This window comes from Myodes glareolus, chromosome X (genome assembly GCF_982192425.1).
Source record: "Myodes glareolus chromosome X, mMyoGla1.1, whole genome shotgun sequence".
In the NCBI taxonomy this organism is placed as follows: Eukaryota; Metazoa; Chordata; class Mammalia; order Rodentia; family Cricetidae; genus Myodes; species Myodes glareolus.
This window is the reverse complement of record NC_142053.1, coordinates 24,585,024-24,598,086: the sequence shown is the minus strand read 5'-3', so window position 1 is coordinate 24,598,086 and position 13,063 is coordinate 24,585,024. Positions and strand designations below refer to the sequence as shown.

General features: G+C 40.6%; 1 protein-coding gene across 12 annotated transcripts in view; it reads right to left on the bottom strand.

Moving 5' to 3' along the window:
- Enox2 (ecto-NOX disulfide-thiol exchanger 2) overlaps nt 1-13,063 on the bottom strand; it is a 271,673-nt gene that overhangs the window by 45,288 nt on the left and 213,322 nt on the right. For all 12 annotated transcript variants that reach the window (XM_048450363.3, XM_048450361.3, XM_048450362.3 and 9 more), the window contains 2 exons: nt 8,756-8,911; nt 1,185-1,391 (listed from right to left, as the gene is read on the bottom strand). In XM_048450363.3, coding sequence (XP_048306320.1) covers nt 1,185-1,391; nt 8,756-8,911 — 363 coding nt within the window. The remainder of the gene's footprint in view (nt 1-1,184; nt 1,392-8,755; nt 8,912-13,063) is intronic.

The window sequence follows — 13,063 nt, the reverse complement described above, 5'->3', positions numbered from 1 at the left end:
CGGTGCCAGCATGGCAGTATGTAGGCAGGTAGGCCGGCAGGCATGGCGTGGCACTGGAACAGTAACTGAGAGCTTACAGTCTTATCTCTAAGTAGGAAGTAGGGTGAGCTAACTGGGAGGTCATGGACTTTTCAAACCTCAATGCCTGCCTCCAATTACACACAAATTCCAACAAGGCCACACTTTCTAATCCTTCTCAAATATTTCCACCGATTGGAGACCAAGTATTCAACCATATGAGCCTATGGGGGTCAATTTCATTCAAGCCACCGCAACAGTAGTTCACCAGCAAATGCTTTCTCTTTGTTATCAATCTTTTTGTGCCTAAAAGATGGTTCTATAAGTAAAGGCACTTGCTGCAAAGGGACTGAGTTGTGATAGAAGGAGAAAACTGACTTCTGTAAGCTGTCATCTGACCTTGAAATGCAGGCCATGACACACGCACTACCACCACTGCCGCCGCCGCCGCCACCACCACCACCACCACCACAGATAAATGTAAAATACAATTTCAAAACTGACCTTTCTGGATATTTCTGTTAGGATTCAGAAATAGCCATATTCTTTCCATCCTTCCTTCACTCCCCTTTCCATTATCTTTCCCTTCCCTATGGTAATTGTTAAATCAGTCATCATTATTAGCACTGAGTGCGCCTATCAGATGGAGGTAGAAGCCTGGGTTCTAGAATGGTGTAATAGATGTCATGTTAGAATACAGTGCCAAGTGCTGTGGGAGCACTCAGGAAAGGATGCCCAAACCTGGGACAGATTGGACAGATAAATTAGAGCAAGATTTCCAGAGAGTTTATATTTGAGCTGCAGCATTAGGGTATGAGTGTGTGTTGGGTTGGCATAAGCAAAGATATAAAACATTGTGGCTCATTCTGGGACCTAGAATGTACTGTGTATTTGGGACATGTGTGCAGGAAGCATTAGGATGTGACATTCAGCAGAGTTTATCATCCACATCTCTAAAGCCACATGTAAAGTCTAGTTATTTCCCAGTTTGGAACTTCTGATGGCTTTAAGGAGGAAGGCTGGATAGGAGGTAACATGCCTTTTCTGTCTTTTCCGGCATAGGGAGTCCCTTTTAATTAACACATTTCTGCTAATGACCCAAATACTCTACCCTCAGATTTCTGTATTGTGCCTGGTGAGTACAATCCCCATATATCAACACTTACCAGACAGATAAAGGGCTTTGTCCACCATAAACTCCTCAGCAAAGCGAATGTGACAGAAGTTCTTTTTGCTCTTCCGGATAGCAATGATCTCTCCACACTGCTCGAATACTTCCACAATGATCTGTTCTGTCCCATTTTCAGGCAGGCCACCCACAAAAACTGTCTTACATCCTGGTGGCCTCTCTCGTGTTGCAGGTGGTGGCAGATCTAAATTAAAAGGCAAAATATTTGGAAATAAAAATACTTGCTTGGGACAGACCTCTTTGAAATCTGACTTTTGTTTTTCAGAGATAGTCTTATTGTCTCCTCAAAAACTTTAGCCTCTTTAAGTGCTTGTCTCTGCTCCACAGAAAATTTATTGTCTGAACCTGAAAAGCATTTTATCCAATGATTTTTGTGACTGTCTGATCCATCTAGAGAGCTTTAGTTTTGTTCCTCACTTTTGCTGTGATAAGCCTTTACTGTTAAGTTTTTGGTTATCTGTATTAAGAGAAGTAAGGAGGGAAAATTTCCCTTAGCTTCACTAATTACATTCAAGCCTGTACACCCACCATCCCTGACAGAGTTGACTTCGTTCAGATGTTGGATTCTACATTCTATTTATGTTTATTGAAAGAGGTGGTTCACGACTAATTTGACAATTACAAGGTGAATATTTACAAAAGTATTTATAGCTGTTAGAAGGGCTTGGTTAAACAAATTAAGAGTACAAAGTATTACTTATATATTCTTAGGGATTTTAAAATATAAATACAAACCACTTCTTCCCTCCCCACCTCTCTCTGTCTGTCTGTCTGTCTCTCTCTCTCCCTGCCTCTCTTTCTGCTCTTTTCCCCTTTCCCCTCCATAACCTACTAAATAAATATCTAACCTCAAAAAAACTCTAATGAGATGATTCTGTCTCTGCATAAAAAAGTGCATTCCACTCACTGTATTTATAAAGCTTGTTGGATCTGTCAGCTCCTTGTTACTCTTTATATGTGTCAAAGCATTTGTAAAAATGAAACCCTACAGTTCAAAGCCCAGCAAAACAAAGCATCCTGGCTATGTTTTTTTTTCTTCGTCCTAGTGTTGGTTTGTGTCTGCAAGGATTTATTTTGTGTAATCCATTCTTCTGATTCAGCTCTCAACAATTCTCCCAGCTCAAGATTTGGAAGCTCAACAATCAGGGATTACAGCTCCCCTCTGAAAATAAATGAGTCTCATTCACAGAGGAGAATGAAGCCTCCACCTGAGTCTTATCCCAGCTGGCAAACAGCTGATTTGGGAGCTTCCTTGGTTAGCAGTTTCTCTATGTACCTCGCGTTGCTACTGCTGCCTGTTTTACTGGGGTGCTGAGAAGACCAAGGTTTTCATGATGACCTTCCTCCCTTATTTAGTTGATAAAGTAGACAATGAGAGAACTTACAAACTGCTAAGTTTTGAAGTCTGTAATTTTCAGAACTTACTATTTTAGTTTTCGCTTGTGTGTTCCCTATGAGAAGTTTAGAGGGGAAGGGAACAAGTTAGAGTGAGCAGGAGTCTGAATTATCTTACTTAGGACTACTAAGTGATGACATTTAGTAATTATGGAAGAGAGGGGTTGACAATTGCTTAAAACTTAGGCTTTGGAGTTTTTTAACAACTGGAAAATACTATTGCCATCCTAATTCCAGTTATTCTTAACTCTGGTAGCATGAAAGAATCCACTTGGGAAGTGAGCATGTAATGCCTGGCTCCACACCAATAGCTGATCAGGGTTCAGGGTGCTGCTTGTGCGTTTTTTGTTTTTTTTTTTCAAGCTTCTCAGGCAGACTTACTATGTAGTTAGTGTTGAAAGTTACTGAGTATTCTGAACTTCTGATATTACAGAGGAAAATTCTTGGCTAAGTGAAGTGTCTCATTCAAAGACATCACATCAGATAAAGATATCATAAACTTGGAACAGGAAATCCCGCATTTAAGTCTTACTCAATATCTGTGTGATCATGGAGAAGTTACCCAACCTGTGAAAATCTATTAAAACTATACAATTTTCAATTTATTAAATCGGGATACCATTCCCTAACTTAAACTTCTTTTTGTATGACTATTGATACTACACTGACCATATTGGATGTTGTACAAACCCTAGCACTTCTTAGCTTCCTAATAAATAGTAGTCATTACAGTGTCAATATTCACAGGTGTCTTAATTCTCAATCTGGTGCTTTTTAAAACTCTAGCATATGGTGGAGTACAGTGAAAGCGAGGACCCGAACCTGTGAAATACAAACCCCCTTGACTTACCCAGATAAATCTGAGCTTGAGGAATTTATGGCCATGAAAATGCATGTAGTTTTGACCACAGAATAGAACGAAGCCACTGTATACACAGGCAATGAATTTTCAAGACCATCTGTTTAGATAGCGTTGTTTTCAAACAAAAAGCTTTGTAAGTCCTATTTTAGAATAAAAAAAGGCTTCTGGAACTTACTTTTAAAGGAGCTGCATGGTAAATAATTCTTTTAGGAAGCAAAAGTCACCTTCATTACACAACCTGAATTTAGTTTATGCCCACTGACAGACTAAGGAATATGTGGTTGTTCTGGAAGTTACATATAATGCACCAAATGCAAATGTCCATCCCCTGACTACATTGGTGGGGTTTAACATTTCGTGATGAAGTCATTATTCAGATGCTGTGATTCTTTTGTGATGACGTCAGTTAAGTAATGGAGCATAAAATCCACTAAGAATAATGCGAAGGATGCCAGAGATGCATCTGCTTTCCTTAAGTAAATGCAAACTACCTCTCTGAGAGCAGTCGCCGGGATTTAGGTGTATCCCTGTAAGCAAAGAAAAGGCTGCACTGTCTCCATTCATGGAAAGTACAGTATCTCTTCTTTAATTAACAGTTCAATGTCTTTGTTATCCAGGCCTGATTTTCTAAACCCACTGGAATACACGGATCAGTACACAGCAATGAGAACCCCACAGGAGAACACATTTAAACTCTCCTTATTCACCAGGTAATGGGCTAGGCCGTGTAGTGCCTAAATCATCACGCAGTGTGGTGATAGAGAAAGGTTCATGTAAAGATGCAGGATAACTGGAAGAATAAAGAACTAGTCTTTGGTGATGGAAAAGGAGGAGCTTCCGGTAATTCTAATTACATCCAAGCAGCCACTCTGGGGAGCGTGTTAAGACTATCAGTATTAGGATCGGAATCCATTGCGGGGCTTTGAAAAAGTAGGCAGAGAGCAGCATAAAGGACACAGATACCATTTGCATAACATCCTGCTTTTCAGTGGAGCACCAGCGAACACTCGGTTGGTTTGTCAGAACGTATACAATGCAAAGTCTGTGAGTCGATTTTATTAGACAGCCCAAGAGCGAAGGCCTTACAGACAATCAGTGCAGGTCAGATGCATTTTTAATGTAATCCCAGCTAATTGGAAACAATCAGAAGGCTGGAAAAGTGTTATTAATGCCCAATTTACTCATTTATTTTAATTCTCTTTATAGAGTCCAGCCTTCAGAGGCAAAATGGGTTCTGTCTCTTTTGATATGGTAAAATGAAAAAAATGCCTTTTCTGGTTCCTGGGTGTTTTCATATGTGTCTGCACACAGGCAGCAGGTGACATGTCACCATTCATCTCTCACTCACTGTTACTTCCAATAGATTCAAAATGTAACCTGTCCTCAGAAGGTGTTACAGTGGAAGTGAAAATCTTGACAGAACTGGCTTTGCTAGAGAGAGGGTGCTGCTCTGTTCTCTCACCGGAGAGACCACTGATAGAGAATCAGTAAATCACTGAGAGCTATCCTGGGGAGAAAGTATGTGTGCTGGAGCAGCTAGCTTTTTGCTATACTCCAAATCCTGGGAATAGGAGCTCAGTGCTTGGTCTTCTCCCCGTTAGTAAATTCTATTGATTACGTCTTACGTTACCTACTCTAGATCGGAGAGGTTCAGTTACTTACCACCATCTCATGGCTGAAAAGAGGTGGAAAACTGAGCTATGAAATAAGGCCTGTGTTAGTTCCGAGACCAAGTACTTAACTGTTAAGGTATTCTGCCTGCTCCAGCAAATGTAAAAAGTTACATATATTACAAGCCAACCCTCTTCTGATTTTCTAGTATATTTTGAGGAGTTTTACCTAGAGACATATTTGCAGTGGTAGATTTTTTTAAAAAATGTAGTAGTCATAGTTTTACAGCTGAGTGAAGATAGAGGTATCTAGGCTAATCTAACCCAATATCATAGTTTACGGGTAAAGAAGCTGAGACAACCAGGTAATATGGTTTAGTAGTAGATGCGCCTCTTTTAATGTCTGCCTTTCTGTGGAGACAGGGGCTTTCACTGAACCTGAAGTTCCTTGATTGGCTACACTGGTTGGCCAACAAACCTCTGGGATCTGCCTGCTTCTGGTCAGGTCACATAATATTTAGCTTTCATGTGGTACTGGTCATCTGAACTAAGGTCCTTAGGCTCACGTGGCAAGCATGTTACCCACAGAACCTAGCCCCCTATTTCTTTTTTACATTTTGAAATATTGGGAATCCTCATCATGTTGCATTTTACTATTTATTTTTGATTTTTATCTCTGGTTGGTCTGAGTCATTCTTACTCCTTGAAATCAATTAAGCTTTCAAGAAGGATAAGTGGGTCAACAGTATTAAATACAGCAGAGAGATAAAGTAAGGAATAACAATCCAGTGTTTCCATTGGATTTAGCATCTAGATAGAAATGTCTCAGAAGGATTTACCACAGATTTAATCTCAGCACCTCTCACATTGAAGTACTCCAGAAGAGAGCACACTTGGAGCTGGCCGGGAGGTGAGTGAGGCTGTGAGCTCAGGAAGCATTGGGACCTGACTAAAGGGTAGGCATGTGGCAAGAGGAAAAGAATTGCAAACAGTAATGAAGCAGAGTGGCTCTCAACCTGTGGGTCGAGATCCCTTTGGGGGTCACCCCACCCTTTCACAGGGGTCGCCTAGGATCAACAGAAAACAGACAGCTACATTACAACTGATAACACTAGCAAAATTACAGTTATGAAGTAGTGACAAAAATAATGTTAGGGTTGGGGGGTCAGCACACCATGAGGAAATGTATTAAAGGGTTGCAGCATTAGGAAGGCTGAGAAGCAGTGAACTAGACTATGAACTGAGAGTTCTAGGATACTATCATAGCTCTATTTATAGAGCAAGCATTTAGAAGGGGGACTGGATGGTGACTAAAGACACTGAGATGACTACCAGGATCTTAGTGCTGAGGGCGACTTTGAATATACTAGATAGGCATGAGGAAGTAGTGGGGTTTTTCATCAAGGCCTTATAATAAATTAGGCTTGGTGGGCCCTAGAGATGATACGGGGTTCAAGCCATATCAACTGCCTGCTTTCCTGTTGTACCTTTAAAAAACAAGTTCTTACTGTTAATAAAAATGGCGGAATTGCCACACTTTCAGCAAAGAATTAAGAAAGAGATGCCCGAGTTTTTGTACACGACTAAACTGAGTATCTCTCTTTAAACAAAATTTCCATTTCTAAAAAGCAAATAAAAAGCCAGTCTGATTTAAGCTTCACGGGAGTGTTATTTTTGAACTCAATTCTAAAGCAGATTCATCCCCAGAAGCCACTCATTTACTGGCATTAATTGCCCTGTCAGCCTTCCTTAGTACAAAGATGAAGAACTAAATGATTGGGCCTTTGGGTAAATGCTGCCTTCTTACTCTGTGGCTCTTCCGACTCAGAACAGAGGAATCATGGCTGCATGAAGAGAAAGGTAAAAATGTGTTTGAGAAATTTACTTATTTCTTTTACTACAGAATATGAAGTTACAATCTCTTTAAGACATGCACTGACATGCATTCAAAGACTGCTTAATAATGTGGTCTTTGTGTTAAAGAAAAACAAAAATCAGGACACCTGTGCTATCCTTTGGAGACTTAGAAACTGGACCCTTAAACTGAACATCTCTTGTATCCACCCTAGACATCACAGGTTATGAACCATCCTGTTAGCTGAAAATAATGCAAGTCTAGCACAGGCTGCTCACATAATACATGAATGATTAAATCAGCAGGACTCTGCCTTTTTAGTTTTAATGCTCACAATGCTTATATTCAGGGGTTGTTTTTACATGATAAAGGAACGACTAGGAATGTAACCTTTCTAAAATATGAACACAAAATGCTGGAAGAAAGGGGGAAAATGGACATCACATATGTTAGGACAGTAGGACTAAAAGGAAGACATAAGGTTTAATGGCATTGTCTGTCCAGCTATGCATAAAACCAAAATCCAGAAATGGCTATTTGAGTTGTCAAGAAAGGGCTACAAAATACTTTTCTTCTTTAGTCCCTAATTCTCTTTGAAACAAAATACTTTTCTAAATAGTCTTCTTAGATGCTGGTCTCCTAGGTTTCTTAGTGATCTGAAAAGATGTATCCCGTTAACAACTCAGTTAAAGCCCAGAAGGCGCTAAGATCATTTTTCACTAGCAAAAGTGGCCAAGGGGACCTGTCAAGCCAAATTCTAAAGCCCCCTGACTGATTCTAAAGCCCTCTCAGTTATGAGCAAGTCACACTAAATAGAATTCGGGTCCCTGGCAGCATCTGATTCATCATGAACTGACTCCTATTTACGGTAGAGGATGAAGCATTTGTCTGAAGACACATGTTAAAGGTTCCCATTTGTCTTGATGAGGCAAGTTCATTTGCTCTATGGTCTAAACAGCTAGATGGATTTTCAAACCAACAACTCAAATCTGAGCAACACAGAAGCAGCTTCCTTGACAGTCCATGCAGTATACTAAGACTCTAGGAAAAACACTAATAAGGCTTGAGTCACGTTTAAGGGAGAGCTTCTAATCATTTAAAATATGGATCTGGAGAAAAAGTGGATTGCCGGTGTTAAATCTGATCTGAAACAGCTACCCGAATACTATAGACATGTAAAGTTAAGTCTAGAGAGAAACCTATTCTTCACCAGCAAGCTGGATTCTCTAGATCATTTCTATTGGGTTAGATGACTACATGGCTACAAGTAGCCTGACTTAGTCTCAACATTCCTTGCCCTTCCAAGGAACTGAATTTCACCTCGCTGTATACTGTAGTATAGAAGGTACCTAGCAGCCGGTGGGATGATGTGGGACTGGCTGGCAGCAATGGGGCCTGCTTAGCACTAGACTCATTCTCAAGGCAAGGGCTTCAAGTGGGCTCAGACCATACTCAGTCTCTGCCATCACTAGTGTGTGGATCGGTTATAAAAAGAAAAGCCCACAAATGACAGTGGTGAACACTTCGGGTTGGGTGCCTCCTTCTGTACGAACACACTCAAATTCCCTGTCGTATGGCATTAGGCACACTGCACCACTAGTACTGCAGCCAGCACACAAACATCTACTGATCTGTACATCAAATTCAGCCTCTCCCCATAAGAGAACAACTTTCCGTTTCTCTTTCTAGGTGAAGCTTCTGTATCGACACCCACAAAGCCCTTAGGTATTCTTTGGAAAAAGAAGAAACTCTAAAACACTGTGGCTTAAATAGGCGAAACCAAACAACAACAATAACAACAACAGAAAGAAAAAGCAGGCTAGTACTTGGGTTAGGAGGGAAGAGAGTGCAGCTTTTGCAGTGTATGATCTCCTTCACTACAGGCATGTCTGGAGGAATTGGTGGTGGGACTATTCCCAAGCCAGGCATCATTGGAGTTATCGGTGGTATTCCAGTCATCATTCCTAGAGCAGGATCAAAGTCTGAAAAAGGAGACAAAAAAAAAAAGGACAATAAATGATAGCAGACAAGGTCAAATGGAGGCAGAATGTTATGTTATAAATAATGAAGTCAAAAGGTCTTTGTAAGACAAAGGCAAAACAAGCAAATGCCTCTTCCTGGTTAGCATTCTCAGTTTTAATTACCATGTATCTGTACACTTTTCTTTCATGATGTAGGAGTTGTTTTGTTTGATCCCAGCCTACGCGTCTGTTTTTACATGTCTGTTTGATATTCAGCATCTTCTATAACATTGCTCTGCCCTGTGTACGGAGCACATCTCCATCAGTTTCCAGTACACATCTTTGGCTACATTCTGACAAGGCTTCTTGTTGTCCCTCGTACCTTTTCTGTCTTTTTTGAGTACAGTGATAACAGTATACACTTTGTGGGGATGGGGCAGACTTAGGTTCCCCTTTCTGTCACTCAGCTGCAATGTGATTTATATCTCCTACCTTCCAAGGAGCCTTGAGGAGTAAAGAGAATGAAGGATGAAATGTGCTGAGCATAGCACACAATACAAAGTGGCTCAACAAACAACTACTCTGTGTGTCTTTGTCCATGCTGTTTTCCCTGGCTGGAATGGGCTGAAGCTCTCTGAATTTTCCCTGTGCTTCAAAGCTTAAGTCTTACATACTTGAAGCGTCCTTTGTAGATTATTCTCGTGCATTCTTAACTCTGTGTCTAAAATCTATTCAGACTTTTTGCCACTGAATTTTGTTTTACTTTTCATTGCTTTTGTTTTACAAAGAGGTGTGACTCTAGGAAGTATGGCAGTACCTGCACTGGATGGTTGTGTGTCAACTCGACATAAGCTAGAGCCATCAGAGAAAGGAGCCTCAGTTGAGGAAATGCCTCCATCGGATTCAGCTGTGAGGCATATTCTCAATTAGTGATCAGTGGGGGAGGGCCAGACCATTGTGGGTGGGGCCAACCCTGGGCTGGTGATCCTGGGTTCTACAAGAAAGCAGGCTGAGAAAGTCAGAGGATGCAAGCCTGTAAGCAGCTCCCCTCCATGGCCTCTGCATCAGCTCCTGCCTCCAGCCAGGATCCTGCCCTGTTTGAGTTCCTGTCCTGACTTCCTTCAGTGATGAACAGCAATGTTGAAGTGTAAGCCAAATAAACCTTTCCTCCTCAATATGCTTTTTGGTTATGTTTCATCGCAGCAACAGAAGCCCTAAGACAGTACCCAAACAATTTTTGTGAGGTTTATATATGTGAATCCCAAATCAACAACAACATCAATATCAACATCATTCTGATGGCACAATCTCTTGTGATACATTGCAAAGACATACAACTTTGGCCCCTGGATTGATTTCATTTCTTTACCAGAATCTAGGAGGATTCCATAGGCATATGGCCTGAAGCTTCTAGAGGTATCTAGTTGATTCCATATATAGCAAAGAAAATTGGAGAGTACCCCAAATGGAATAAATAGAAACTGGGGCCCATAGGGACCAAGAATGAAATTGGGACTCTGCACCCAGGTACACTGTCAGTTCTGATCAGTCCCTAATATGGAAGAGAAATTTACAATTTTCAAGAAAGATGCTTCTGGTGGGTAGAATAAACAGATCCTGTTCTGGATTGGTACTGATCTTACAGCACTGACCTCCTAGCCAGTGTTCAGCACTAGAGAGACTTGGAAGATGGCAAGATAAGCCTTTGAGAGCCTGGCATGACCCCCGAATGCAGTACAGGCTCAGAACAAGGGCTTCATTTGGATCTTCCTAATTTCAAGGTCTAAATTGTTTTTGTAAAAAAAATCTTGGAGATTTGTAAAAGAAATTCTTCGAGAGAAGGGACTTCAAGTTTCTTTGACTTCCCATTACAATACTTATCTCAGTATAGATATGCATACAGTGTACTGCAATCAAAGAGACACTGTGAAAGATTGTGCTGGTGATGAAGGGACAGTTGCATTAGCAGTGGTGAACCCTACTCCCAAAGAGTTCGTCATGCTAGCCACAAAACTCAGTGACATAATTTTTGTAAGGTTGTCCTTAAGGTGGTCCCAAGGATCCTGGGTGGTTCTTGAAGATGCTGGAGGAGGCAGATATAAACAGCAGAGGGACTCTGTGGTTACAAAAGGGGCAGAACTTTAGTCCTACTATGCCAAGAATTGAAGGAACCCTGTGTCTGGGCAGACAGGTAAGTGAATACCACATGGACATTTCCTTATGCAAGGATATCCAAGCAAGCTAAGTCATCTCCATCTTTTAATGTCTGTTTCCCTGAGGTGCTAATATCCTAGAAAGGTTTAGGAAGAAAAAAGTTTCTCTCAAGAACTCTTTTATTTTACAGAAACACTTAGGTTTAACCCTCATAGGTTAACCTACTCAACATGTATGCACACCTATATATAACTGTCTCCTGAGGTTCTCATAATTTTCTTCTTTTGCACTCAATAGTTGTGACCTTGAGGAAAGTTTCTTAATGTCTTTATGCTTCCATTTTCTTTTTGGTAAACAATAGGGGCACATAATGAAATTCAGCTCAAACAATGAAAGAACAAATTAGGTATTAAGACTCCTGGCATGACAGTCCTCATAGATAACTTTTCTTCTGTGCCAGTTGTGAAACACATATTGATAAGCTCACTAATTCAGACATTCACTATCATAGTCTACAAACATTTATGACAAGCCTTCTTTAAAGTTAGGCTCTACGCAGGGACCCGGAAAGGTGTCTAGTTTCCCTTTTCATCTTGGAGAACTTTAGGTCTCTGGCCCTCTGTCTTGCTGTGCCTACAGCAAGTAAGAGCACCATGATTCAAAATACCATTTGTGTGTTTGTGAAATCTGATTCTTTGTGCAGAAGATTTTGGAGACATTGCTAACATCATCTCACCCATTTACAAGCTGAGAGATCAGATTAGACTGTATGCCACCTAAACAATTCCATCTATTTCCCCAGCTATTGAAATGCTTGTCTTCCTCTTATTGTTCTGCCTGCCTCCTCACTGGCATTCACATAGCTCTGTCAATGAAAACTCTACCTTTCTACAGATTACAGAAACACCACTTCATTAAACAAGTTCTGCTTCCACCGAGAAGGAAATGCCTGTCTTCATGTACTGTCTACTAATTGACGGAGACAAACAAATATATAGGATAATATAACTCCTGACTGATGAAGTCACCACTCTGCAGTTTGGTAGGATTACATTAATATTTTATAAATTCATTTAAAAGCAAATGTATTCATGACATATGGCTAAAGATAGAATAGATAACCTCCCTTTAATTCAACATGTCGAGTTCCATAGGCTAAACTGCCCAAGAGGGCTTGCTAGAGGGCGTTGGTTCATGACATTTCAAAGACTCCCATCCCATTAATTATTATTTTGTTTATATTTAACCATTAAGACACAAAATGGACATAGATTTCCAATGCCACTGGGGAAAAGCAACGAGATCCAGGCCTTTATATGAGTATTACAGAATCTGAAAACTCAAAGGGAAATTTAAAACACACTGGGAGTAGAGCAGAAAAGAAATTCCTTCTCCTTTTCTGGCTTCTAGCCTGGATTGAGGAGTACTGCCAACATATGTATTATTGCCACATATTTGGAATTTCAACACCTGAGATTTGAAATCATACACAAAGGCTGTTAAAAGGGCAAGGTATTCCTCCAAAGTTCATTTGACAAAAATTTCACTGTTCAATTTTGCCTTTATTATTTCTTCTTTTGCCACTCATTTCCTATAGCCTTCTTGACTCTTGGCACAGCTACTGCTGGGTAGGCCATAAAATATTGGTTTGTACACCTCCTTTTGAGTCATGCAATTTTCAAAGTCCCACCCTATTAGAAATTCTGCCAATTCTGAGCTAGTTGGGCAAGCTTTCTGCTCAGAGTAAGAGTTGTAGATTCATCACATTTTCAAGTAATTTTTCAGTGTAGACTTAGTTTTCCTGCTACTTAGCAACTTTTCTTTCCCAAATTTGGTAATATTAAGTGATACTTTGTACATGTACGAGCCATTGAGCGGGAATGGACACTGGGTCAGGTCTATGCTGTTATCCAGTCATCCAATTGTCAGTCTGTTACCAATCAGTTGGCTGGGGGGTCCTTTGCTCTACCAGGATAGAGATGGTAGGCAGGTGAGGAGAAAACTTTCCCTGCTGGTAGT